This window comes from Perognathus longimembris, chromosome 10 (genome assembly GCF_023159225.1).
Source record: "Perognathus longimembris pacificus isolate PPM17 chromosome 10, ASM2315922v1, whole genome shotgun sequence".
Lineage (NCBI taxonomy): Eukaryota > Metazoa > Chordata > Mammalia > Rodentia > Heteromyidae > Perognathus > Perognathus longimembris.
This window is the reverse complement of record NC_063170.1, coordinates 21645433-21671782: the sequence shown is the minus strand read 5'-3', so window position 1 is coordinate 21671782 and position 26350 is coordinate 21645433. Positions and strand designations below refer to the sequence as shown.

Below are 26350 nucleotides of genomic sequence, written 5' to 3'. Positions count from 1 at the left end.
AAAAATAGACAGGCCACCCAGATGCAAGAGCCCCACTTTCCAGGGTGTGTTTCTCTACTTCTTAGTTACTGGCAATTTCTCCACCCTGGCCCTGCCACTCCCTGTCCATCCCCAATAGAAAACAGAAGCCAAAATTCCCCATCTACAGACATTCACAAAACAAAGGACCAATGGAAGAACAACTGGATGACATAAAATAAGGAAATCTCTGATTCCCTCTGAACTCGGTCTGCCCACCACCAATATGCGGATCTATTTGCCTATTGGCTCATTTGTCCATTCATTCACTCGTTCATCCTTCCAGTTATTCTTTGACTAAGTTAGTCATCTATTATCCCTCTGTCTGTGCATCCATCCATACAACCATCACACACACACACACACACACACACACACACACACACACACACACACCTATCTGTCCATCTGTTAAATCATCTACCCAACTATATTCATTAGCCATCTAAGCCATCTAATCAGCCACCCATCCAGCCTCACCCATCCATCCATCTGTATTCTACATGGAGCATGGGGTATGAGGAGGCAGCTTTGCTGATGAAGAGGCATGAGAAACTAACCTTTGCCCTTGGCTATTGAAGCTTCTATCCCAGCTCTACTCCCCAAGCTCCTGGTCATTGGATTCTGAGCATCTCCAGGACACACCTCTATCTCTTCCCTATTCTGTCCCTGGAGTTTGGCTCAAGTCTGGCCTGGAAATGGAGCTCATGGTGTGTGTGTGTGTGTGTGTGTGTGTGTGTGTGTGTGTGTGTGTGTGTGTGTAGTAAAGGAAGCTGGGAGAAAAGTATGGCTGAGACTCCAGGAAAGGATCCTGTCCCTCCCTTCCCCAACACCTCCCAAGGTCACAAGTAGACTGAGGCTCTCTTGGGCTGTTTGTCCACTGCCCAGGTCGTATGGATCACAGCCACGCTGCCTTACTTTGTGCTGTTTGTGCTCCTGATTCATGGGGTTACGCTGCCCGGAGCCTCCAATGGCATCAATGCCTACCTGCACATCGACTTCTACCGCCTGAAAGAGGCCACGGTCAGTGCCTGGGCCAGGGAGGGAGGGAGGGAGGGAGGAAGGGAGGAAGGAAGGAAGGAAGGAAGGAAGGAAGGAAGGAAGGAAGGAAGGAAGGAAGGAAGGAAGGAAGGAAGGGAGGAAGGGCTCAGGGCTCAGCCTCATAACTTGAGAATCACAGCAGACTTGTATTTGTTGTGCAACTCCTCAGCTATTGAGATTCATTAAGACATGCAAAGACTAGCTTTTCATGTGTTCTCAAGGGGCAAACCTACCTTCCCTCAACAGGCTACTTGTCTCATTATGTCTTCTGTTTTCAAAACAGAGGAACTCAGAGTAAGACAAATGAGGAGATGACAGAAATCTCCAGGCTTAGATCTAAATTGTCTCTCTCAGTCTGGATATAATTATCTCCACTATACAGAAGAGGAAAGTGAGGTATTACAGAGATCAGATTGAGCAGAGATAACCCTGGAAGTGGGAAGACTGGAGGGAGGTTTACGGCTTTAGGCCTGCAGCAATGAGCTTTCATCACCCAAAAGAGGGAATCCGGAAGCTGCTCTGCCTCTCGAGGCCACCTCTGGTCACCTCTGGTCCACCACTGTGGAAGTCCACTAGGGACCTCTGTCCCTCTCTGACAACATTACCCCTTATCTCCTGAGTGGTCAGAGCCCTTTGCTCTTTCCCAACTGCTAGTTCACTAACTGCCTTTCAACATCAGAACATTAAAATGGCCTAATCAGCAACTCTGCAGTGTAAGGCCATTCAGGATTACTTGAGGCTGGGAAATGGCAGGGAGAGCCCAGCCTGTCTTTGAGGGAAGGAAGTAGCCACGACTGTCTGTCTTTGCTTCTGCTCACATTTTCTGATCTCGAGCAGTAAGAGTTGAATTCTGGAGGCAGCAGCAGGTAATGACTTTTGTCTGCTGCTTTCAGGTATGGATTGATGCTGCGACTCAGATATTTTTTTCCTTGGGAGCTGGGTTTGGTGTGTTGATTGCATTTGCCAGTTACAACAAATTTGACAACAACTGTTACAGGTAAGTTCCTTCTCAGGGCCTGGAAAGTTCTGAGTCCTGGGAGCTGGCCTTCCGGGGAATGGACAAGAGGTCTGTCTGGTCCAGCAGTCGCCTGTCCTTGGATAGGGGGCATTTAGTGCTGACTGCAGCAGGTCTAGCCCTGTGAGCACTTCAGAGGCGGGCACAGATCTGAGCCTGACTCTCACTCCATCTCAAGCTTAAGGCAGAATCACAGTGACCTTGGTTAGAGAAAAGAAAGGACGAATGTCCTCCAGCAGGACAGACCTTATGCAGATAAGGACGTGGGGATGCCTCACTAGAGAACCAAAGCAAGAGCCTGGGAGCAAAGATCATGGGAGAATGGATGGGACCGAAACGAATGGTAGGTACATGAAGTAAAGAACAGCATGGACAAAGCAGGGAGATGGTGTGTTTATGAGCCAGCAAGCTGCCTGGCTCCTTTTGTTCTAAGAATACACATTGAGGGTCATAGGAAATAAGCCTAGGTGGAAGGTTGGGTCTCTTGAATGCCAGCTGTGAGGAGCGGGAACCACATAAAGTTTGTTGAAGGAGGCTGATGATTCAACTGACCAACAAGAGTTTGAGGTCAGAGTCTGATACCAAACGATTCTATCCATAAACTGTTCACCTACCTTCTTCACCAGTAGGTATCAACTGGGTGATGGTGTCTTCTGGGTCCATATGGACCAGCAAGCCCTGGAGGCTGAGCCAAGGCTGTAGCTCCTGTAGATGGGCAGCAGTCCACAGGCAGAGGCAAGAGTGGGGGTCGAGTGGACTTGAATTCACACCACTTCTCTCCCCCAGGGATGCCCTTCTGACCAGCACCATCAACTGTGTTACCAGCTTCATCTCTGGGTTCGCCATCTTCTCCATCCTTGGTTACATGGCTCATGAGCACAATGTCAACATTGAAGATGTTGCCACCGAAGGTGGGTATCCGGGTCACTTTGGCTCCAACCAAAAGAGAAAGGGTTGAGAAATCCCACGTACCTGGCTACACAGCTATTCCTTGGCTATGGGCCTATGAGCTAAGCACCAAGATGTCTAATGTGCCCATCTTATAGACTGTCCCTTGAGGAAGTCAGTGAGTGCTGCAGACAACTCCAGGCCCTAGGGTGGCATTGAACTTTCCCCAGTCAGGCTAGGAGAAGGGACTTTGAAGTGCCTACTCTAAACCAGACCCTGTGCTAAGTAAGTAAGCACTTAACACAAGCCTCAGTTCATGTTACGTTGGTATAGAAAAAGATCTGAGGCAGGGTGATTTATGCATTAGAAGTTTGGAGATCCTGGAGCATAGGCATGGAATCTGTTAGAATTCAGGTGAGCACCATGCTCAGCTCATGAAAGAGAAGTCGAATAGCAAACAGCTCTGTGCAGAGGAGACCAAGCGTGCTTTGTAACAACCCGCTCCCCCAGAACCAATGCAATCCCCAGAGGAAGAGCTCATTCCTGCAAGAAAAGCATGGCTCTCTCCAACCACTAATAACCTCTTCAAGGACCTAATACCTCTCATCATTGCTGCACTGGGGACCACGCTTCAATATCAGTGCTGGGGAGGAATCACAGTAATAGATCTCCATTTAGTTTTCCCAAGGTTCTAAGACAAGTGTTAACAGACTGACTTCAAAGATGAGAAATTAGGGCTAATCATGTCGTCTAAGGTCACCCAGCTAGTGAGCAATGATGCCAGAATTCATTCCTCCATCACTCTGAAAATAGAACTCGTGTGCTTCTCTACTGCTTCCTTTATTCTTATGGCCACAAGGAAGCTGAGCTCCTGGAGAGACTGACTCTAGTGAGCTCCAAGGCCCACGAGCTTCTGAGAACCAGAGCGGATCCCCCCGTGGGGTATAGGAGTTGGGGTCTACAGCATGTAACACACAGCTGGCCAAGCTGAGTGCAGCGCTCTTCTTGGCCATTTGAGGTCAGTCTCCTTGCACAGGTTGTATAAATCATCTTTCTATCACTTTCACAAAATACTTAAGGTTTTCAATTTATAAAGAGGAAAGGTGTTGTTGTTTTTTAATTGACTCACCGTTTTGGAGGTTTCAGAATTAGCTTTGTTGCTCTAGCCTTTCTGTTTTCCTCAACTAGAATGCTAAAGGGAGAGGACTGGCCAGGGTTTCAATGTGCCATTCAGGGGGGATACTCCAATCGCTTGAGGGCTTCCCACTAGACCCCACCCACCTCTTAAAGCTCTACCATTTCCCAGTTGCACCAAGCGAGGGACCAGTTCTTTGAGACAGGGACTTTGGGGGACAGTAAAGACCCCAAAGCAGCACAAGTATTCACTGGCCTCTCCTGTCCTCTCCAGAACCTTGGCTTGTGCAGTCGACATAGGTCTGACCAAGTATCCTGGTTAAGGCTGGAGCCCTACCACCTGCATCTCAGATCAGTAGTTGCAGCCATTGATAAGGCCGATGTTTCTTACAGGAGCTGGCCTGGTGTTCATCCTGTACCCAGAAGCCATTTCCACTCTATCCGGATCCACGTTCTGGGCTATCTTGTTTTTCATCATGCTCCTGGCTCTGGGACTTGACAGCTCAGTGAGTGACCCTGCTCAGAACCCCCCCTGCCACTTTCCATGAGGACTAGAGTTGCCACCCTGGGGACCTTGGGCCACTAATTGTTTCCAAAGGCCCTATTGCAATGCAAAGGAGCCCCATTCCCACCGGGGAATCAGACAAAGGCTTCAGATAAGCCAGGCCAACACTTTCCTCCTGCAGAGAGAGAAAGTGAGTTCCTAGAAGGCATGGGTAGATTCCTGTCTCAGGAAGTATTTCCTGTTTAATGTATTTCATCAACAACTAGCCAAAACATCTTAATTCCCGTTAGGTCCTTAGATCCTTTCATGTACCCCTATGCAGGATTGGATTTCCTGGCAACTTTCTTGTCTGTGTCCACTGGCATATCAGACCTGGAGGTTTACCCCAAAGTCTCAGGTCATTGCTGCCTTCCAAGTGGTGGCTCTTCCAGGTGCAGTGTGTGTTGAGGGGTTCTTTCTGAGGCTGCTTCCAGACCCCTAGAGAGGAAGCTTGATATCGACTAGCAAGGTGTACCCAGAGGGGAAGATAGCAGCAGGGACAGTGTCCGCCTCGTCTGCCCCAGCCGGCTCAGGGAGCCCTCGTGTCTTCAGCAATGGACTGTGAGACCTTTGTAGACACAGACTTTAGGGCTTGAGGTGACAACTGTGCATGGCGATTAGAAAGGCAGCCACAAGTGCTTGGAGAAAGCTGCTATGTGACACTCCCACTCCTAGAAGCTTTTCTTCAGTAGATGTTTCCAGAAGGCCCTATTTGCATGCCAGTGCCTCACCTGAGTACTTGTTTTGGTATCTATTCTGATCCTCAGTTCTTCCTCAGACTCTACCACAGCAGATTCCTGCTAGTCTGGGCAGACAGGAGTTGCCTTTTCATTTCCCCATCTGATTTCTGAATTCTGTTGAGGTCAGGAGACAAATAGGCAGAGCAGACAGAGGAGGTCCAAAGTAGCTGGGGGTGAAGACTGGGGCTCCACTCCAGAGGCCCCCACGTTCCCGTTTCCCCCCACCTGACTTCCTGTAGATGGGAGGCATGGAGGCTGTCATCACCGGCTTGGCTGACGACTTCCAGGTCCTCAAGCGACACCGGAAACTCTTCACCTTTGGGGTCACCATTGGCACCTTCCTTCTGGCTCTGTTTTGCATAACCAAGGTGAGCAGGGGCTGGGCCCGGGTCACCTGGGGCTTCCGGGGCTGATTTTCAGTAAAGTCTGACATCCTCAGCCTCAGAACAGGCGTGGATGGGATTCCTAGCTGGACTGAAACCTTGAAACAAAAAACCCAGCAGGTCACCATCATCCTCAACTCAGTGACTGGATTCTTAGGGTTGAGCCCTCCATGGTCTCTTCCCATCTCTGAGTCTCCAGATTTGCCACCTTCTACCCGAAAAAGCACCTTTGAAATTTGCCTCATTCCTCACTGGGTGTAACACTCACCCTTAGAGCCAGTGGCCCCTGGGAGTCACTGCTGAGATGGCAGAGACATAAGGTTGTACACAGAGCACCACAGCCCCGTGGCCTGTGTCCTCAGTCGGGGCTCTGAGCAGGTAAGCTAGAGGATGTTTGATGGATACCACAGTTGATGGCTATTTCTCACCAAAGATGGCCTCAGAACTGCTCTTCCCACAGGGCGGCATCTATGTGCTGACTCTCCTGGACACCTTTGCAGCCGGCACGTCCATCCTGTTTGCTGTGCTCATGGAAGCCATTGGAGTTTCCTGGTTTTACGGTATGTGAGTGTCACACCGTCCCTGGGTTCCTGGCATGCTTTCACCTGGCGTCCACAAGGCTTTCCATTTCCCAGCAGCCACTGGGCTCTCCGGAGTTGAGCAGATCACTCATTGGGAGCAAGTCTAACCCATACGCCCCTCACCTGTGGACAGACAGACTGACAAGGGTCCTATCCGTGTGAGGAGGATCATGAATCTCATTGTAGATTTAGAAAACAGAAGTCTAGCATGCCCCGTGAAACTTGAATTGCAGATGAACAGTGAACCCTTTCTTTTTATTTTTCAGTACAAGTATATTCCAAATATCAAACAGGATGTTGTTACCCTAATTTTTGAAATCATTTACCTGAAATTCAAACTGAACTTGTACTTTATCTGACAACCTTATTCTGAAGCCAAACTGAGAAAGTACTGACTCTCAGTTGCTGTTTACTGTCCCCCTCACCCCCCATTATATGATATGGAAATGTCAGTCTTGATCTTTCTGGAAGCAACTGCAGACTCAGGTATAGGACCACATAGACACCTGTGTTGATACTTTGTGAAGAAGACATAGGTGTCTTCACCTCTGTGAACCCTGGCTTATTTTAGTTTATTTTTATTGTCAAGGTGATGTACAGAGGGGTTACAGTTACATATGTAAGATAGTGAGTACATTTCTTGTCAAACTTGTTACCTCCTTCCTCACATTTCTCCTACCTTCCCTCCTCCCCAACACCAACCCCTGCAGAGTTGTACAGTTGGTTTACAACATATTGTCTTGTTAGTATTGCTATTGCACTGGTTTGACTTTTACCCTTTGTTTCACCATTTTGATGTTCCCCTTCCCTTCCCTAATACTCAGGGTAGTAAAAATCAAATACAGTGACAACAGGGGCTAAACAATAGGGAAGATAAACAAAAGAAAAAAGAAATAATTTTACATAGTACATTAAAAATAACAACAACGATAAACAGCTTGTTTCTATATCTTGGAGTTCATTTTGCTTAGCATCATCTTATGTGATCATATGTACATAGCTATTGAGCTATTGTGATCATCTGCTGGGACTCTCCTAGATGTGTACTAATCATTACCAGTGAGGGAAACCATGGATCAAGAAATTATGGTACATATTCACAATGAAATTCTATGCTTCTCTTAGAAAGAATGACATTTCCCCATTTGTAAGGAAATGGAAAGACTTGGAAAAAAAATCATACTAAGTGAAGTGAGCCAGGCCCAAAGAAACACAGACTCTATGTTTTCCTTTATTTTATTTTTTTATTTATTCTTTGTCCATTACGAGCCTTGAACTCAGCGCCTGGGTGCTATCACTAAGCTTTTTTGCCCATGGCCAGTATTCTACCATTTTGAGCCACAGCACCACTTCTGGTTTTCTGGTGGTTAAGTGGAGATGAGAGTCTCAAGGGGACTTTCCTGCCGGGGCTGGCATTCGCCACCAGCACCTGGATGACTTTATTTTTATCTATGAACAAATTGGAGTGGCTTCTGTCCAGGAGCACTGTCCCAGTGGTCCTTTCCTTGTTTTGTGTTAGTGCCCGACCCCAGATCTCCAAAGTCCGGGGAAGTTAGTGTCCTGTAGTCTCTTCCTGCTGTCCAGTGGGACCAGACATGGGGGGTGGTGTGGGATGCCCAGGCCTGCGGTGCAGGACCCTGTGGGCAGGCTGGCCTGTGTGTGCAGGTGTGGACAGATTCAGCAATGACATCCAGCAGATGATGGGGTTTAAGCCAGGCCTCTACTGGAGACTGTGCTGGAAGTTCGTCAGCCCCGCCTTTCTCTTGGTACGTACTATGTGGTTGGGAGCCCCGAGGGGTTGGGGAAATTGGGGGGCTGTGTGTAGTGGATCTATTTGCTTCTTAAGGGAGGGGTCCTGGCATCTAAGAACCCTAGACATGTGGGGGTGGGGGGAAAGTCTCCGGTGGCTCAGCCTGTTGAAACCAGATTGCTTCATTTTAATGGGTTAAAGTCCCTGAAGGGAGCACTGTTGCGCTGGCTCCAAAGCCATCTTGCTCTTCCATCTCTTCTCTTCCGGCCCCCATTTGCTTTTTCTTCCTTTGTGCTTATCACTTGCTTCTTGAATGCTTTCTGTTTTGTTCTGTGTCTCCTTTCTCCTCCTCTCTTATCATCCACCCCATCCCTACACTCCATTTCTTGGCTTGGCATCTCCCATCTCTCATTTATTTCTCCCTCCTCTCTTCTTGTCTCTTCTCTCTCTTCCTTCCTGTCCCTCCCCTCCCCATCCCCCTTTCCTCTCCCCTCACCCCATCTTTCTCCCTCCCAGTTTGTGGTGGTGGTGAGCATCATCAACTTCAAGCCCCTCACCTACGATGAGTACGTCTTCCCACCCTGGGCCAACTGGGTGGGGTGGGGCATCGCGCTGTCCTCCATGGTCCTGGTGCCCGTCTACGCAGTCTACAAGTTCCTCAGCATACGGGGCTCCTTCTGGGAGGTGAGCTGCGGGGCAGGCACGGGAGGTGGGGTGGGAGGGAGCATGTGGTTGTTCAGAAGGTTAGAGAGAAACACATGAGGGTCAGAGAGACCCACCCACTGGCCACAGTGGGTCCTTGGAGCCTCAACTTGTACATCTGTGACCTGGGTCATGCTAGGTATCTTGAAAGGAAAAAAAATGAAGACAATTTATAGCACAGTGCCACCTGGTAGGAAGCACTTAGCACTCGCTACCCTGCCGTTATCACTGCTGTTCCTACCATCGTCCATGTGGCTCAGATGGCTCAGCCCCTGAGCCCTGAGCTTGATTAGACAGACCATCTACCTGGGTTCATTCCTGAGCCCCCTTCTAACACCAGCCACAACCGCAGATGTCCCATCTCTGCCTGTCTAAACCACTGTGATCTGGGCACCCTGGCCTGACAGATTCCTGCTCGAAATCATCTGCTCATCCTACACTGGGGCTTTCTAAAATGTGTGTTCTTCTTTTCACATTTACAAATTATACGCAGGCATACACACAAATATGTGTGCAAACATACATGCATGTACATATGCACGTATACATGAATACATATAAACATATGCATATGCACATATACCTATATAACCTATAGTCATACATTGACATACACAATGAACATGTATGTAAGCATGCATATCTACATATATGCACATGCATACATATATGAACACACACATATGGGAAATGGCTCCCCCTTATTCTAAAAGTATGCCATTTTTGTTATTCAGTTGATGAAACACTCTTTTATAAGCAAATGATGGTATGTCTTTCCTGTATCTTTATTTAGTAAAACAAATATTTTAGTGCTTTCTCCGAGCTCTTGGTGGGCATTTACTGAGCACCTATCATGTGCCGGGCTGTCGTATCAGCCCTGCCCATATGGACCACAGTTGTAAGAGGAGACAGATGGACAGAATGAGAATGTGGGGAAGTGACCCTCATGGACATGTAGGGCAGAGAATCCCCGTCGCCCTGTGTCTGTAGCCTTCTCCCATTCCTGTGGCCTGGACAGGGAGCTGGTGTTCATTGAGCTCACTCTGGGTAGGAGCGTTCCTCACCTCAGGAGAGTGGGAAGGCTGCTCACAGCCTTGGTGGTCAGCCATGGGAGCCCCTGCCTGCAGCCACCCCGCAGGAGGCCTCCTGATCCTAGGATCGGCTGTCCACTTCCGCCCCAGCACTTCCTTCACTAGCAACACCCGGATGTATTCGCTCGGTACCAGTGCCTTACAGCGCCCTGCCGGCTCCCACACATCTCACATCATGGGCCTCCTTCAGTGCTGAGTCTGAGGATTTACCTGGTGTGATAAACATCTGTGGGACAAATGAGTCAAGTGAACTGCTCCCTAAACAACAGTGCGGTGTCTTCTAGAGCTTCCAGGTGGCTCTAAAGAGGACTGGCCAAATAGGAGATGTCAGTGGGGCCACTTGCAAGGTGTCCCTGAGCCACAGTGGGTTTCTCTCCTCCATTCTCGCAGAGACTGGCCTATGGCATCACTCCAGAGAACGAGCACCACCTGGTGGCCCAGAGGGACATCCGGCAGTTCCAGGTCAGTGTGGCCTGGATCCTGGGGTTGGGCTTGGGGAGGGGCTTGCCCTCTCTGGTCCTTCATGTTCCCTAACCAGCCCCCCCCCCCCCCCCCGTCCCTCTACTCCAGTTCCTACAATGCTCTTCTGCCTTTATGAGTTGCCATGATCCTAGGTTGAGAATGTCTTTTCCATTAGTAAAATGTCCCTGGGCCAAGTCCAATTCTTTTCCTTTAAAAATATGAATGTTTTCTGGGCGCTGGTGGCTCACACTTGTAATCCTAGCTACTTGGGGGGCTGGGAGCTGAGGATTATGGCTAAAGGCCAGCCTGGGCAGGAAAATCTGAGACTTTACTCTCCAATAAACTACCAAAAAAAAAAAAAAAGCTGGGGATATGGCCTAGTGGCAAGAGTGCTTGCCTCATATACATGAGGCCCTGGGTTCGATTCCCCAGCACCACATATACACAAAATGGCCAGAAGGGGCGCTGTGGCTCAAGTGGCAGAGTGCTAGCCTTGAGCAAGAAGAAGCCAGGGACAGTGCTCAGGCCCTGAGTCCAAGCCCCAGGACTGGCCAAAAAACAAAAACAAAAAACTATTTAGGGCTGGGGATATAGCCTAGTGGCAAGAGTGCCTGCCTTGGATACACAAGGCCCTAGGTTCGATTCCCCAGCACCACATATACAGAAAATGGCCAGAAGCGGCGCTGTGGCTCAAGTGGCAGAGTGCTAGCCTTGAGCGGGAAGAAGCCAGGGACAATGCTCAGGCCCTGAGTCCAAGGCCCAGGACTGGCCAAAAAAAAAAAAAAAAAAAGCCAGCAGCAGAGGTGTGGCTCAAGTGGTAGGGTGCTAGTCTTGAACACAAAAGCTTAGGGACAGTGCCCAGGCCTGGAGTTCAGGACCCAGGATGGACATAAAACAAACAAGTAAGTAAATAAATAAATAAAAGTCAAGGCCTGGGGATGAGAAGGGGATCCCCTCTTTCAGAAAGTCTCCTTTGTAGTTCCTGGGCCTCCTGGATGGTAAATAGAGAACCGGCCACATTCTTCTGGGAGGAGATGCTGCTGTTTCTTTTTTTTTTTTATTGAAAATCTCCAATAAATTTATTTAGATCACACCATTTTACAAGTACTCATTTTGAGTTAATTTTTTTTCTCAAATTTTTATTATCAAACTGATGTACATAGAGGTTACAGTATCATACGTTGGGCATTGGATACATTTCTTGTACTGTTTGTTGCCTTGTCCCTCATGCCCCCTCCCTCCCCCCTTTCCCTCCCCACCCAGGTGTTCAGTTCACTTACACCAAACAGTTTTGCAAGTATTGCTTTTGTAGTTGTTTCTCTTTTTTTACCCTGTGTCTCTCAAATTTGGTATTCCCTTTGAATTTCCTACTTCCAATACCAGTAAACACGGTTTCCAATATACTCAGATAAGATTACAGAGATAGTGTAGGTACAACATAGGAAGGTGATACAAGAACATCATCAATAATAGAAACTACACATACACATAGGACCTTGAAAGTAGTTACAACTGTGATATATCACTTAAGGACTTGGAAAAAGTTATACTAAGTGAAGTGAGCCAGACCCAAAGAAACATGGACTCTATGGCCTCCCTTATTGGGAATAATTAGTACAGATTTAGGCAAGCCATAGCAGAGCATCACAAGGCCCAATAGCTATACCCTTAGGAACACATAAGATGATGCTAAGTGAAATGAACTCCATGTTATGGAAACAAGTGATGCTGCTGTTTCTTGTCTCCTCCTTGCTTCTTCTCTCCTTGCTGCCTCTGGCCCGTCTCAACGCCTTGGCCATTGTTCTCTGCAGCTGCAGCACTGGCTAGCCATCTGAACCCGGCCCAAAGGAAGAGGAGGAGGAGGAGGAGAGGAGGAGGAGCAATCCACCATGCCAACATCCAGGTTAAAGGCATCGGCGTCGCTCCCACCTGGACACTGTCATGGGATTTCCATCCTGGAAGCCACCCTCCCCACCCTTCCTTTTGCCAGTAACCAATGATCTTGTGACTCTGGTTTTGTTCCGTCTTCTGTTGCCCGGCCTGGGGGCTGTGAGCCTGGAGGACCAGGAAGCCTGAGGGAGAGGAGGAAACGGACCACCAGCCCTGTGTGTGTGTGGGGGGGGGGAGGGGTTGTTTCAGATGCTGGAGCCTGCCCTGGCTGAGGGCTCTGGCTTTGACAGAATCTTCTACAGACATTCCCTTGTTCTTTGGGGTCACAGAAGAAATCCTCGGCTCCCCAAATCTGAGAGGGGACAGGCTTTTGGTCAGACCCCAAGCCCCAACAAACCCCCAGCTGTGCCGTCCTGTTCCTAAGTTCTCCCTCTCTTAGATAACCAGCCAGTCAGTACCTTGTGCCCTCTGTATATGAGTTTGGGGTTTATCTATCCCTATAAATGAAGTGTACGGATTGCTCCAGGAAACCTTGAGCAGAAACTCTCCTGGTCAGGTTTCTAGTTGTCTATTTGTTTGGTATGTTCTAGAACATTCCCCTGGCTTCGGCTTTTGGTCATCATGAGCAGTGGCTGTCAAGGGAGTGATGGTGAGCCTGGTGAGAAACTTCCACAGAGGCAGCGTGTAGGTCAGGCGGGCGGTGGAGTCTGGTGAGCAGTGATGTCTGCCAGTGCCACACTCTCATCTTGGATCTGTCAGGAGTGTGGATGAGATCTTCCTGGGAATTGAGGCAGGGAGCCAATAAAGTCCTGCCGGCTATAGGCAGCCCCATAGTCCAGCTTGATTCTTTGTTGTTCATGGACACCCGCAATCTCCCCCAGAGACCCCCAGCACACATGGTGGTCCTGAGTGACAGGGACTTGGCCCTGGGTGGTCACCCTGTCCTATTTCATGAACTCAACATGGTGCCCTGAGGGCAAAGTGAGACCAACCATGTTCCAACCCAGTCCCACGGGTTGAGGGGAGAATGTGCTAGAGGGAGGAGACAAGGTGGTGAGTGGAAGGAATGTGTGGGGGCACTTCTGATCCAAATTCACATTCCAGTGCCAGCTTTAGTTCCAGGAGAAAGGGTTTGTAGTTTGGTAAGTTGAGATTTCTGTTTATATTTTCAGTCTCTGGAAATCTAGAATTTTCAGCAGTGTTTCTCCCACAATGTTTCTGTATGGGAGGGAGGGAGGGAGGGAGGGAGGGAGGGAGGGAGGGAGGGAGGGAGGGAGGGAGGAAGGAAGGAAGGAAGGAAGGAAGGAAGGAAGGAAGGAAGGAAGGAAGGAAGGAAGGAAGGAAGGAAGGAAGGGAAGGAGGGAGGGGCTACTCATGAGGAGTGGAGGGAGACACAGGGAGACAATGCTGGGAGAAGAGGTGGTGGCAGTTGGGGACAGAAACTTCCTGCTGAATCCGGGTCCTTGCACTACTCTACAGAAAACAGGAAAAGCAGAGGGCTTTTAATCTTCCCATATCACATGGCTAGCTCAGAGCCCAAGACAGCCCAGCAGGCAGGTGGAAGGTAAGATGGTGTCACAGAGGAATGACAGTCAGGTTGGGTCTAGGCTCCAGTAGCAACTTCAGTCTCCCAGGCGTGAGTGGTAATTTCCACTTGCTAGGTGCTTCCTGGTCCCCCTCCTTCCTCCCCCCCTCCTTTTCATCTTCTCCCCCCCCCCCGCCCCAGCCCGTCATATCCATTGCACTCCACATGCCTGTGGGCTGGAGGACTGGCTCTTACTCCCCGCTTCCCTAGTAACCAAGGCCCAGCATTCCGGATGCCCTTGCTCAGTCCCATCTCCTGAGGGATGGAGTTTGATCCTCCATCCTCTTCCCGCCTCTCATTTTTGAGCCCTCAGAAATGCCCCTGGCACCATGAAGTCACCTGCCTGCCCAGGTCTGTTGTTACAAATCAAACACTTGAGAATCCATTTGGCGGGGAGAAGAGAGCATTGCTTAGCAGAAGAGCAGCCGGGAGAAAGGAAGAGGCAGGGCCAGCAGGCATCCGCACCTAGTGGGCTCCAGGGAGCTACACGTTGAACCGCCCTCCTTTCTCTCATGAACTCACCTCTGTTTGACCTGAGAACCCTACAGAGAGGCAGGGGCTGGATCCCAGGGAGCCTGCTGCCTCTCTGCCCGCACCCGCCAGGGCTGGATGTGAAATGAGCAACCCCACCTCTGTGCCACGGTGCTGCCCCACGATGAAGCTGGCTCCCGAGGCTGGTGTGCGGCAGCTCCGGCTCCTTGCCCCGGCCCCCCAGGAGGGTGGGGGGCACCCAGAAAGCCCTAGGAAGTTCTCGTGACTGGGAGGGACGACCTCCCGGACTCACCTTCCCACCCACAACCAATGCAGAGGGATTATGTGTTCTCCCTAAGTAATAGTAATGCTTCTTTTTGTGATCTTATTATTATTATTTTTTATGTAGCAGAGGTCACCCAGGACCAGGGTACTCCTGTGTACTGTTTATGATGACACTTGATGCTTTCCATCTTTCCCCAAGCTTTAAAAGGACTGTTATTTTCTGTCTGTGAAATGTCAGCCATCTGTTTGGAGACCATCTCATGGACTCGAGGCCTAGTGACTTAACATCTACCTGTTAGTCTTCATTCTAATGAGATGCCAATAAGACCAGGAAAGTCTTTATTCCAATGAGATGCAAATAAGACCAGGAGGAGAGGAGCTACCACTTCTTGCCCAGTATCCTGCTGAATAAAAAATCTCTGAACTGCCTTACATCTCAGAGGGAGGGAGCGTCCACCCAGGTGTCCACCCAGGCGGAGCCAGTCTCCTGCCCTACTATCCTCCCGCCTGGGAGACAGGAGATTGGAACCTTGTTACCAAAGAAGTCATTTCATAGTAAAAAAAAAAAAAAACCAAACAAACAAACAAAGAATCCCACTGAACTCTCTCGGTAGGTTTATTTACTTTGCAAGAGGAACAGACAGGGTTCATGGCAGGAGCCGAGTAGCTGGGCAGCCTGGGGCTGGGGAGATGGTGGCTTATGCCTGTCCGCCTCACAAGGCTTTGTCTGTAAAATTAGGAGTTCAATCCAATCATCAGAGTGTCCCCTCCAGATTTAAAAATTATATATTATACATGTCAGCATGACAATGCTAATGTGATGGAACATGCCCCATGAAGAAAATGCATTCCAAGGCGGTGTGACTTTCCAGAATCATCTTCTGACCATTGATTGGTTGAGCTTAGGAAGATCAGATTTTTGGTCTCTAGAAATTTGATTTTTCTAGACCCTCAGTAGTAAACTCTCTCAGTGTCTGCGGCATTGGGTCTTTGGAAGGAGGAGCAAGGCAGTCTTTGGTTTTGAGAGACAGGAGGGCAGTACTCAGCCATCCCTGGGTACAGGGCTCAGCCCAGGAGTAGTGAGGCACTGCCAGCCCTGTGCCCGGCCCTCAGCCCTGTGCCCGGCCCTCACCCCCATGCGCAGCCGCCCTCTCAGCCCTCAGCTGCTTCCCTAGAACTGCTTCAGTGTGTCCTCTCCTAGTCCCGGCAGCAGCGGTGTCCCGTCAGTCTGTGTCTGGTTTGGACTGAGTTAAAAGGTTGTTTTCTTCATGGAAAAAAAAAAAAGTGTACAGAATAATAAAAGCTGTTTCCTGTGCCGTGTCCCGTGTGTGGAGTTCCAAGTGCTTTCTGACGTGGAAGTAGAAGCTGTGAGTGGAAGGTGTTCTGGTTTGCCCACAGCTATCCTCCAACGGGAAAAGAACTCTGTCACAGTAACCCACCTTGGACACAAATAATTTCTTGTTGGCAGTATTGGGGTTTGAACTCAGGGACTTGCACTCACTTTGCTAGCTGGCTAAGCAGGTCCTCTACCACACCTCCAGCCCAACATTTTGCTGTTTCATTGGAGATGATGTCCCATGAACCTTGTTGCACAGGCTGGCTTTGAACCATGATCCTCTAGATCTTAGCCTCCTGAGTAGCTATGATTACTGATGACTGGCTCTAAGTAAATTCTTTTTAAACCCATGGAAGTATATCAGGAGGCTGGGGCAATTTAAATCTGCAATTTTAGCTCTGAGAATGATAAATCTCTCTATCTCTCTCTCTCTCTCTCTCTCTCTCTCTCTCTCTCTCTCTCTCTCTCTCTCTCTCCACCCTCCCCTTGCCCCCCTCCCCCTCCCTCTCCCTCTCCCGAGGATGGGCTAGGACTTAGGGCATTATGGGAATGTGCTCTGCCATTAAGCCGTTTTTATTTAAATAAAAACCAGGTACCAAATCAGAAGTTTATCTACCTGGTTTTGTTTCCGTTTCCTTCTTATTTCTGGGTTTGGCGTTGGGGGGGGGGGGGGGGGGGAACCGGCGCTTCCGGTCGGCCTGGGATGGATGCGCTTGGAGCGCGTATGTGAGCTTTTCCGGGAAGCAGGTACATTCTCACGCAGGCCCTTGGAGCTGGGGATTGTCTTCTGGGGTGGGGGTGGGGAGGAAATGGTGAAGTCACATGAACTTCCCCTTCATTCCAGTCGGACACAGATGAAGACCCCAGTCTAGAGGAGGCATTGTCAAGCAGCAATTCAGACTTCTGGCCCCCAGGACTGGGAGGATCAAGGGCCAGAAGTCTGGGCGACCGCTTTCTGTGCAAGCGCAGGGCAGCAGTGTCTCCTGGGCATGTGGTAGAGGGGACTCGGCATCCATGGGGGGAAGAGGGAGGCTGCAGAATGCATCTGTTTGGAGTTTCTGGGGGCTGGGGGGTGGGGGTTACTCATAAGCCCAGCCTGACATAGACAGGCCTAGGACTGTGGGGCAAGACATGCTTTAGCCCCTCTAACCAGAGCTGGGCTGGCATGGGAGAGAGGCATTGTCACATTTCATGTCAGCACAGAGTCAGGGTTCAGGCCTGCATCCCAGTGGGCAAAGGCAGACATGTTCCACGCCCTCCTCCTCTGTCTGCTGATGGCACTCCTGGCACAGTGGGTGGCGGTGGGAGGCGGACAGAGGTTGGGCCTTGGGGAACAGGGCTGTTCCAGGGTGACCCAGGCTCCTACCCTGTGCTCTAAGCTAAAGAAACTTAGTCTGTCGCCCAGCTCCCTGCAGAGCTGGCACTGGCGGTGCGGGCCTGAAATCCTAGCCATTCCGGAAGCTGAGATCCTGACCATTACAATTAGAAACCAACTCGAGAGAAAAGTCTGTTGTTCAAATAATCAGTGAAAAGTTAGACTGGAGACGTGACTCATGTGGTAGAGTCCTACTCAAACGAGCAAGTCCAGTGAGCATGACACATCAAATCCATCCTGGTATTGGCAAAAAAGAAAATAAAAATATTTTTTAAGAAAAAAAAACCACTTTACTGTGGGCACCTACTGGGCTTTTGGGCTTTGAATGTTCCCAAAATTTGAACTCTCTGGCAAAATAAAAGGGATTCAGGATCGCATAAGTTCTGACATAGGCTCCAGACCTGTAGGGAAGGAAGCAAGGCTACACAATGTGCTCGTCTAGTAGAGGCTTCACGCAGGGGCCGGGAAGTTTTCTTGTCACATAGTCCTGAATAGGGTGACCCAGAAAGCCTGAATCCAGAGGCAAGGCCATGGGAAAGGCTTAGACCCCTGGTGCCCACTTGAGACCAGTTTCTCTGCTTCACTAGTCATGCTGGACAATTTACCATGAATTGAGACTCTAAAGTCCCTCTCTGGTTTTTCTCTGGGACACTCAGAGGCAAGCTTCAGAGCTAGTGTATGAAAGTAGGCTGAGATTTGACTTGGGTTTGAATCCCAGCTCCTTCCTTGAGTTTTGGAGTTGGAATGGAAATGTTGCTTTTTTGAGGGAAATGGAGGAGGAAGGAAGGAAATAGGCCGGACTCCATCTCTACAGGCTAGGTCTGTTTATTGCCAGCAAGGGACACAGACCTTCCTGTCGCTTTGGAGATTGTTTCAGGGGGGCTGGGTTGGAGTCAAGGGTTTTATAGGGTCTGAGCAAGGAGAGAGGGGTTACATGAATTTAGCATAGGGGTGACTGCAGGTGTGGGCAGAGAATAGGTTAAGTACTGCCCTATCTAAGGTCTCGAGCTTTTTAATGCTCAAACAGCTCTACATCTGTCTTGCATAGACGGTTGGTTTGACCTTCACAGGATACAGTTTTTAGTCGTCCAACCCCTTAACCCTTTCCTGGCCTCACAGCTCGGCTGCAGAGCCTTACAGGCCAGGCCCACAGTGGAAGATTTACACCCAGGCTCAGGTCTGATTGCCCGGCCTGTGTCGGGCAGTCTGCGCATATCGTCAGTGGCTTGCCTGGCATCTGTGTGCACCTGGGAAGATAGTGTGGGAGTCAACACTTCAGCCTTCATTTAAAAGCACAATTGGGAGAGTGGGGGGCATATTCGGGGCACACAAGCCATGGGCCTCCAGAGAAGCTGTGGGAACATCAGCACCTTGGGCGAGGCCATTAGACACTGGCTTTCCTCCCCTTGTAGGTGACTTCATCCACCTGCACAGGTCTGACTCGAGGCAGGAAGGAAGAGAAAAGGCAAAGGTCAGAAGCCACTCACATCTCTCTCTTCGGGCCCTGGAAAAATGTGTAGCTCTCATGGGATCCCGCCTGGATGTCTGATTACATCCCATTGGCCAGATCCTGGAAGCATGCCAAGCTCTATGTGTACAAGTTTGTAGACAGGGAAGAGCGGTGAGCTGGGCTCTTTGCAGCCCTTCAAGTGTGGGCCACCATCATCTGCTCCGAACAAGAGGGAGCCTGTGGGAAGCGCTGTGGTCCTGTAGGACATGATAAAGACTTCTGCAAGCCTCTGGGGCTTTCAGAGGGAACCAGAGTTCTATGCTTCAGGCCCCACACTTAGGGGTTCTGCATGTCATGTCTGGCTACTCACCCCAATATGCCACATCAGGAGATGAAACCTAATGAAGGCCAGAGAAAGGAGATTTAACTCCCACAGCACAGGCAACATCATGAGAAGAGGCGATGTAAGGACTTCAGAGCTCCTTTGGGATCTTGAGCTGACTTTTGGGTTTAAATCGAGGAAGATTCAGGGTAGGGAGTGCGGGGTATATAGTTAAGTAGTGTCAGTCAGAGTGGCCAGGTGGATTATTATCTGGATTCTGGTTCTGCCAGGGGTTCCAAGGACATCATGGGGCTGGGAATATGGCCTAGTGGCAAGAGTGCTTGCCTCGTATACATGAAGCCCTGGGTTCAATTCCCCAGCACCACATATATAGAAAATAGCCAGAAGTGGCGCTGTGGCTCAAGTGGTAGAGTGCTAGCCTTGAGCAAAAAGCAGCCAGAGACAGTGCTCAGGCCCTGAGTCCAATCCCCAGGACTGGCCAAAAGAGAAAAAGAAAGAAAGAAAGAAAGTCATTATCACTGCCATGGCTTGGCAGGAGCCACCTGGTTCTCACGAAAGGATTCCTTCTGCTCCACCACCATCGTGGTAGGGGATAGTCCTCATGGGGAAGGAGATCTGCCCTTTGAGGCTCTGCTGATGGTTTTCCTTGGCCGTAGTTGCTGCTCTCCTAATGGTGTTTACCATCAGGCCTGTCTGTCCCAGATTCCAAGGTGCAGAAGGGAGAAGACCAGCTCAGAGAAAAGGCAGATAACAAACTCTAGAGATAAGTGGCAAAGCTTTTCTCCCACTAATTAGTTAATTTGTGGGCCTAGGTAAGACGTCCGAGTTTTTTTTAGCAAAAGTAGTTTTTAAGTATCTGTCAGAAGGACAGACACCCCTTGGTATGCCATTCACAGAGGTGCCTCTGAGCTGGTGGGTGGATGTACTGCCCAGTAGAGTTCTCCTGCTCCTCTCTCCCTGCCTCACCTCTCCCCCTCCCTCCTCACCTCTTCTCTCCTTCCCCCCTGGCCCCCTCCCCTCTCCACTCTCTCCTCTCCTGGGCTGGCAGAGCAGCTGGGCAGCAGAGGGAGCCCTTGAGATGGGCTACAGCCCTTTGGCCACCAGGTGGCGCGAGCACACACTTCTGAATTAAGAAGAAGCTGAAGGAAGCCCAGAAGTCTAAGAATCATTATTCTCTGCATCCTTCTCAGAGCTGATTTGAATTGTCCCAAGCCAGGATAGTGAAAAGCTCTTTTTGATGCAAACATCACTTGGTTTTCTACTGTTACATCTTGGAAGGATTAATTCGCCCATTCATTCCCTCATTCATTCACACATACACTCACTTGTTAATAAGAATCCCAGTCTTCATATGTACTAGGAAGTTGCAAACGGCCCTATCCCGGAGAAACCCTCAGTCTCAGGGGGAGACAGACCACATTCTGATAAGGAAACATTTATTAGTGGCCGACTGCAGGCTCATTTGAAGCCTGTAGTGGTTCCCATTGCCTTCAAAGTAAGTCTACTTCTCATCCCACCTCTTCTCCAGATACCCCTATGCTGCAGTGCCCAAACACACACCACCCATGTGAGCCTCACCTCTGCGTCTCTCCTTATCTTTCCAAAGCTGGATCATTCTTATCTGCCTCTCAAGATGTCACTCATTCCTTATGACACAGAGGGCTAGACTGTGACATACTAAGACCTATATTTTAATTTATCTTCCACTCCTTTTCTGGCATACAGATCCTACATCCTCTGGATTCTCTGAGGGAATATGCTAATGAGATTGTTCATTGACTGGTGGGGTAGGCTATTGGATAGCCTCAGAGTAGGGGCATGTGGCCAAAGGGACCAATTCTATGATTAGATGGTTAGGACTTTCAACCTGGCTCCTGGCCCTCAAGGTGGGGAGAAAGGGTTGGAGGACAAGTTAATCAACAGTGGATAGTGATTTAATCAATCATACCTGTAAAAATCCTAAGAGATTGAACTTAGAGTTTCTAGGTTACTGAACACATAGAGGTTGGAAGGCTGTACCTAGAACTCCTGACATGGGAACAGTCATGGGCGAGTGGGGGGGGGGGGCGGGGAGCTGAAACTTAACCTTAACCTATAGGGTCGGACATGACATCTCAGTACTCCTGGCAGAACTGAATTCAGCTGTAGGTCCTGAAACAGGTGTCTGCAAAGAACAAAAAACAAAACAAAACAAAACAAAACAACAACAACAACAAAAAAGCTGGTGTCAGGGGTGAGCTACTAACCTGGGTATGAGTACAGAGAAGAACAGAGTTGGCTTTTCCTTATTCAGGATCAATCAATGTGTAGCACAAAGGAAAGTCACTAGGAAGAGTTTCCAGATTGCTTCAGAGGTACTAGGGATCAGTTCTACCTGGAGTAGGAAGGCCATTGGGAGGCATTTAATATCAGTTTGAAGGAGGAATAACATTTGGAGCCCACCCACCCACCTGGCCTCTGCATGATTAGGCATTTCGATACTGAAAGAGTAACTAAACAGTCAACACTGCCCCTGATGTATCAGCACAGGCAAAAATTCCCTAATTTGGGAAATTGTTGGGATCCTGGCACTGTCCCTGAAGCAGGTGTGGCTATGAAGACAACTGCCACCAGAGGGCAGCAGAGCACTGTCAACCAAATCAATACTCTGGGTCAGCATCTGCCCCTGAAAATGAGACCAGTACAGACACAGGTAAGGGTTTTAGGTAAGAAGACAAAACTGCCTTGCTCCCAAGAACTCAGGCTCTATATAGGGGATCCTAAAACTCAAATCCCATCTCTGTTATCAGGGCCAACATCAGGGTCTGGGGACCTACGTGGTCACTGGGCCCTGTTCAGGATTGCATGGTTGTCTCAGTGTTTTACTGTCACTGTCTTAAAGGTCTCATTTGTGTGTGTGTGTGTGTGTGTGTGTGTGTGTGTGTGTGTGTGTGTGTGTGTGTGTGTGTGTGCCTGTCCTGGGGCTTGAACTCAGGGCCTGGGTGCTGCCCTTGAGCTTTCTCTAGCACTCTACCACTTGAACCACAGCTCTACTTCCAGCTTTTTGGGTAATTTAGTGGAGATAAGACTCATGGATTCTCCTGCCTGAGCTGACATCAAACATCCATCCTCAGACCTCAGCACCTGAGTAGCTAGAATTACAGGTGTGACCCACCAGTGCCCACATTTTTATTTTGCACTGAAAATTCAGTTGCTTGTCCTGTTGGTCACTAGCTGACTTTACTTGGGTCTTGTGTTGGTTTCAGGGTGATGATACCAAGTGTTTGCATCACAGCTTGCTGTGATTATCTCAATTAATGTTAAAAGTATACTATAATGAAAGCACACAATAAACATCCATTCACTTTCAGTTACTGTTATCATTAATTGTTCTAGAGTTATATATAACAACAGATCACAAATGATCAACAGGGTGATGTCTACTTTTTGGAAGTCCATCTGGCTGGTGATTTGTCAGTCTGTCTACCTCTATTGCCAAGTACTTGCTTGCAGACCATGAAAACAAATCTGACCTTCGCTCCCATGACAAGGAGCTCCAAATATAACAGGAGACTCTCTGGACATAGCACATGTACCTCCATTCTTACTCCGGGTACCAATATATAGATTACCACAAGGGCGCAGAGGACCACATTGAGGGCTTCAGCCACCAGGATCTGGAAGCAGAGCATCTGCTCAATTCCACCTGCTGTGTGACCTTAGAGAGGTCATCCCTCCCCCTGGGGATCAGCCTAACACAAATAACCATCCTCTTCTCCAAGGGCTGTCAGAGGAAATACTGACCACTCCCCTTCCATGCTCCTGCCACACTCTATCTCCTTCTGTAAGAAGATGGTCTAAGCCAAGAAAAGGAGGGTATTTCCTAGCTCCTAGAAATGAAAAGCCCATGAGGATCCAATATAAATATTTTCCATACCATTGTACAGGCTGTATGTTATACAGGTCCAGGGGCATCATAACATCTTCAGTGTGAAATCTTCACTGGTTGTCCTAGCTGACATAACCTCAGCCTGGGACGGTTAAAAAAAAAAAAGATAGCATTTCCCCTCCTTTTTTTAAAAAGTAATTCTCGTGCACAGGTTCCTCCCTGACCCACAGGAATTAGAAAACACTCAGGTGGCTACAATGAACAGCCAGGAGGGAAACCTCTCATCTAACCATTTCTTTCAGCATGTGTAGGTATTCCTGTATTTTTTTACCTCCACTCATTTGAGAATTTTCCTTTCCTTTCCTACCTTGAGATCACACCTTGGTTTAGGTGAGGGTCAAGTTTAGGCCATCACCACTTGGTTTGCCACCAGATTTGCCACCACCTGGCAAAGCTAAATGTGTCATCATTTGTCAAGAGAACTGTCCGTTGGCAGAACGTCCAGAGCCCCTCGGCCTCCCGTGGCTGTCTTGCCTGGATGGAATATGGGTTTGGCAGTGTCATTGTACAGGGAAAGGAGCAGCTGCCTCACTCTATGCTCACTGCGTTCACATACTGCTCCCTCCATGAGCACACCTCCGCCTCGGGTGTCTTCATGGAGGGAGGGACCACTGAACAACCGCAGAGCAAGGAATTCTGGTACCACTCTCCATTCCACTGGAGGAACAGTCTGGACTTGGTTTATGTCACTCCTGCAGGTCTCTTCGAGGGGGCTGGTGTAGGTCCTCAGATAAAAAGCTGATCCATATACCTGCATTGGCCAATCCCCCTCCTTGTCTCTCCAGACCATTCTTAGGGCTTTCTGGGATCATTTCCCCCCCCCAAATTACTGCATTCAAACCTTGGCTCAGGCCCTAATCTTGGGTTGAGGGTGGGCAAACCCAGACTAGATGAAACCCCACTAATATTGGCCAAACAGATGTAATCCCCACTGACCAGCTCCATCGAGGCTGGCCACATAGACCCAGGCCCCACAAACCCCAGCTGCTCAGACATAGCCTCCGACGATGGCAGCAGAATACATATGGCCCCAAAGACCGAAACCCTATAGTCTCCCACACTCTGGCAACATCAACAAGGTTCTACAGAAGCCAGCTACATGGTCACAGGCACCAAAGACCCTTGCTGAATAGACTTGACTTCACTGACCCCACTACTATAGATGGGGGCTTCACAGACCCCAACCACATAGAAGAGGACCCAGCTGACATCAGCCACAATGACGTTGCTCTGCAAATGCTAGCCACATAGGCACAACCCCACTGACCATGGCTGCATCGACCCTGGCCTCACAGAAGCCAGCCATATAGATGCAGCAGCATAGACAGGCCCAACAGATGCAGGCCGTATGGAAGTGCTCCACAGAGGCTGACCAGCATAGACCCCTTAGCACTAGTGGCATAGATGTAGGCAGCATAGGAAGCGCAGGCTTCACTGGTGGGCAGCATGGATGTGAGTGGCATAAGCAAAGGCCTCATAGATGCAGGCCCAGTAGAAGCTGACCCCAGAGACTGGGACCCCATGAAAGCCAGTTGTGCAGTTACAGACCTCACAGATGCTGGAAACAGAGATGGTGGTTCCAGACACACAAAGAAGGGAGCCCTCTAGATGTGGATGGCATGGGTGACGACCACAATAGACTATGACCCCACCACCCCTGGTCATACAGAGGTGGGCTCCACCAGTAGTTTGCCGCCCCATTGATAATGGCAGCCTGACCACCTCTGGAGCCCAGGCCTGAGGGAGACACGATTTGCTGTTCTTTCTCTAACAGTTGTGGATTCTGAGCCATTGTGAAAAGGTTCTTGTTTGGTGCTTAGTGTCTGCAACCAGGAGATGGGTTTTCTCCAGGCTCATGAGCACCCATGAGCACCTGGAAGCCATCTGGGGAAAAGAGCCAACCACAATCACACTGACCCATCAAGTCTGGTTCCAGGGATCGTGTATGCTCTTAGTAGCCCTCGCATAGCTTTTATCACAGCTGAAATTTCTTAGAGTCAATCTGTGAACGCAGACAATGGCATCATCAACCTGGAAGGGGAAGATGAGCCAGTCATCACATGCTACCTGCCTTGCAATGGCAATGTAGTTGTCCTGTTCAGATATCAGTGGATGCTGACTCACTAAGCCTTCCCTTCATCCCATGATGCACTATTCTCTTCTTCCTTCCTTCCCTTCATCCCATGATGCTCTATTCCTTTTATGGTTCTTTCCCTTTTTAAAATGATGCTCTGTCCTCCTCATGATTCTCTCCCTTCATCCCATGACACTCTGTTCTCTTGGTTACTTCCCTTAATCCCATGATTCTCTATTCTCTTCATGGTTCCTCCCCTTCATCCATGATGCTCTATTCTATTCATTCTCTCTCTGAGGAGATTGTGCTTGTCTCAAGTCTGTGACACAGACAGTGACTTCATCTCCAAAAGGAACATTTATTTAAATAACTAAGGTCAGACATACAAATATTCTGCTTTCCTGGCCGTTGCCCACCCCCACCAACAACTCTCAGCCTCCACAGTAAGACGCCTCTTCCATCGAAGGTGCCTGCATTGGCTGTTCCAGTCTCCTCAGGAGGACTGGGCCTCCTGTTCACAGCTCGGTGTGATCTCCATGGTGTGGCCTCTTTGCTGCCTCCCTGGTTCTGAGCTGGGTCCAGAAAGCCACTTCCTTGTCTTTCAGCCCCTGGGCTGCCTGGGTGGAAGTACCAATCTGCAGGTAACCTTCCTTCCGGTCAAACTCTGGCCAGTGGGGCAGCCCCTTCCCATTGGGGTTCCTGAGAACAGAATCAGAAAGATATCCCACAAAGCTTCCACATGGTCCCAACATTCTTGTGACATTTTAAAGGGTTCCCTGACATCTCTTTTCAGAATCCTGTGTACCTCCACAAACAGAGCTCTCTCTGTCTACCAGGACACTGTTTATTTTTCAAGAGGTATCACTGTCATGTGGCTGTGTTTGCACCCAGGGTCAGGAGTTGAATCGTGTCAACCTGAGGAACCACCCTTTCCATCAAGAATTCCCATAACACTTAGCCTACTCTCAACCCCACCTTGGCCATCAGACTCACCCAGTTCGAGCAAAGTTGGCCCAGAACTTCATCACCATCTTACTGAGGTTGATCTCCTCTTCTGTGGCCCGCTCTGTGGGGAAGAAGGAAAGACAGTGTGCTACTCGAGGTGTGGTTCATGGGACAGCAGCATCAGCAGCACATGGCTGCTTGCTAGAAAGACAGAGACTGTGTCCTTAGCCTTCTCCTACTAGGTCAACACCTGCATGATGAGATGATCCGGGTTCCCTGGTTAGGTTGAGAATGGCTCATCTAGAACTTTGCTTTGGGC

The 26350-nt window shown here is 49.4% G+C and overlaps 2 protein-coding genes and 1 long non-coding RNA gene across 6 annotated transcripts in view; 1 reads left to right on the top strand and 2 right to left on the bottom strand.

Moving 5' to 3' along the window:
• Slc6a2 (solute carrier family 6 member 2) overlaps positions 1-12425 on the top strand; it is a 37277-nt gene extending 24852 nt beyond the window's left edge. Inside the window, exons 5-14 of the mRNA XM_048355564.1 lie at positions 907-1041; positions 1953-2056; positions 2861-2985; positions 4490-4602; positions 5620-5748; positions 6224-6323; positions 8010-8110; positions 8611-8778; positions 10278-10349; positions 12161-12425. Of these exons, the coding sequence (XP_048211521.1) occupies positions 907-1041; positions 1953-2056; positions 2861-2985; positions 4490-4602; positions 5620-5748; positions 6224-6323; positions 8010-8110; positions 8611-8778; positions 10278-10349; positions 12161-12184 (1071 nt within the window). The 3' untranslated portion in view covers positions 12185-12425. The remainder of the gene's footprint in view (positions 1-906; positions 1042-1952; positions 2057-2860; positions 2986-4489; positions 4603-5619; positions 5749-6223; positions 6324-8009; positions 8111-8610; positions 8779-10277; positions 10350-12160) is intronic.
• Positions 12426-22423: 9998 nt separating this feature from the next.
• On the bottom strand, positions 22424-25257 carry LOC125358443. The gene is made up of 2 exons (XR_007212305.1): positions 24930-25257; positions 22424-23094 (listed from the first exon to the last, which is right to left on the bottom strand). It is a non-coding gene; the product is annotated as an uncharacterized LOC125358443 (long non-coding RNA).
• A 170-nt stretch (positions 25258-25427) lies between these two features.
• Positions 25428-26350, bottom strand: part of LOC125358441 (carboxylesterase 1D-like) — a 46086-nt gene continuing 45163 nt past the window's right edge. For all 4 annotated transcript variants that reach the window (XM_048355565.1, XM_048355568.1, XM_048355567.1 and 1 more), the window contains 2 exons: positions 26080-26152; positions 25428-25785 (listed from right to left, as the gene is read on the bottom strand). In XM_048355565.1, the coding sequence (XP_048211522.1) occupies positions 25602-25785; positions 26080-26152 (257 nt within the window). In that variant the 3' untranslated portion in view covers positions 25428-25601. The remainder of the gene's footprint in view (positions 25786-26079; positions 26153-26350) is intronic.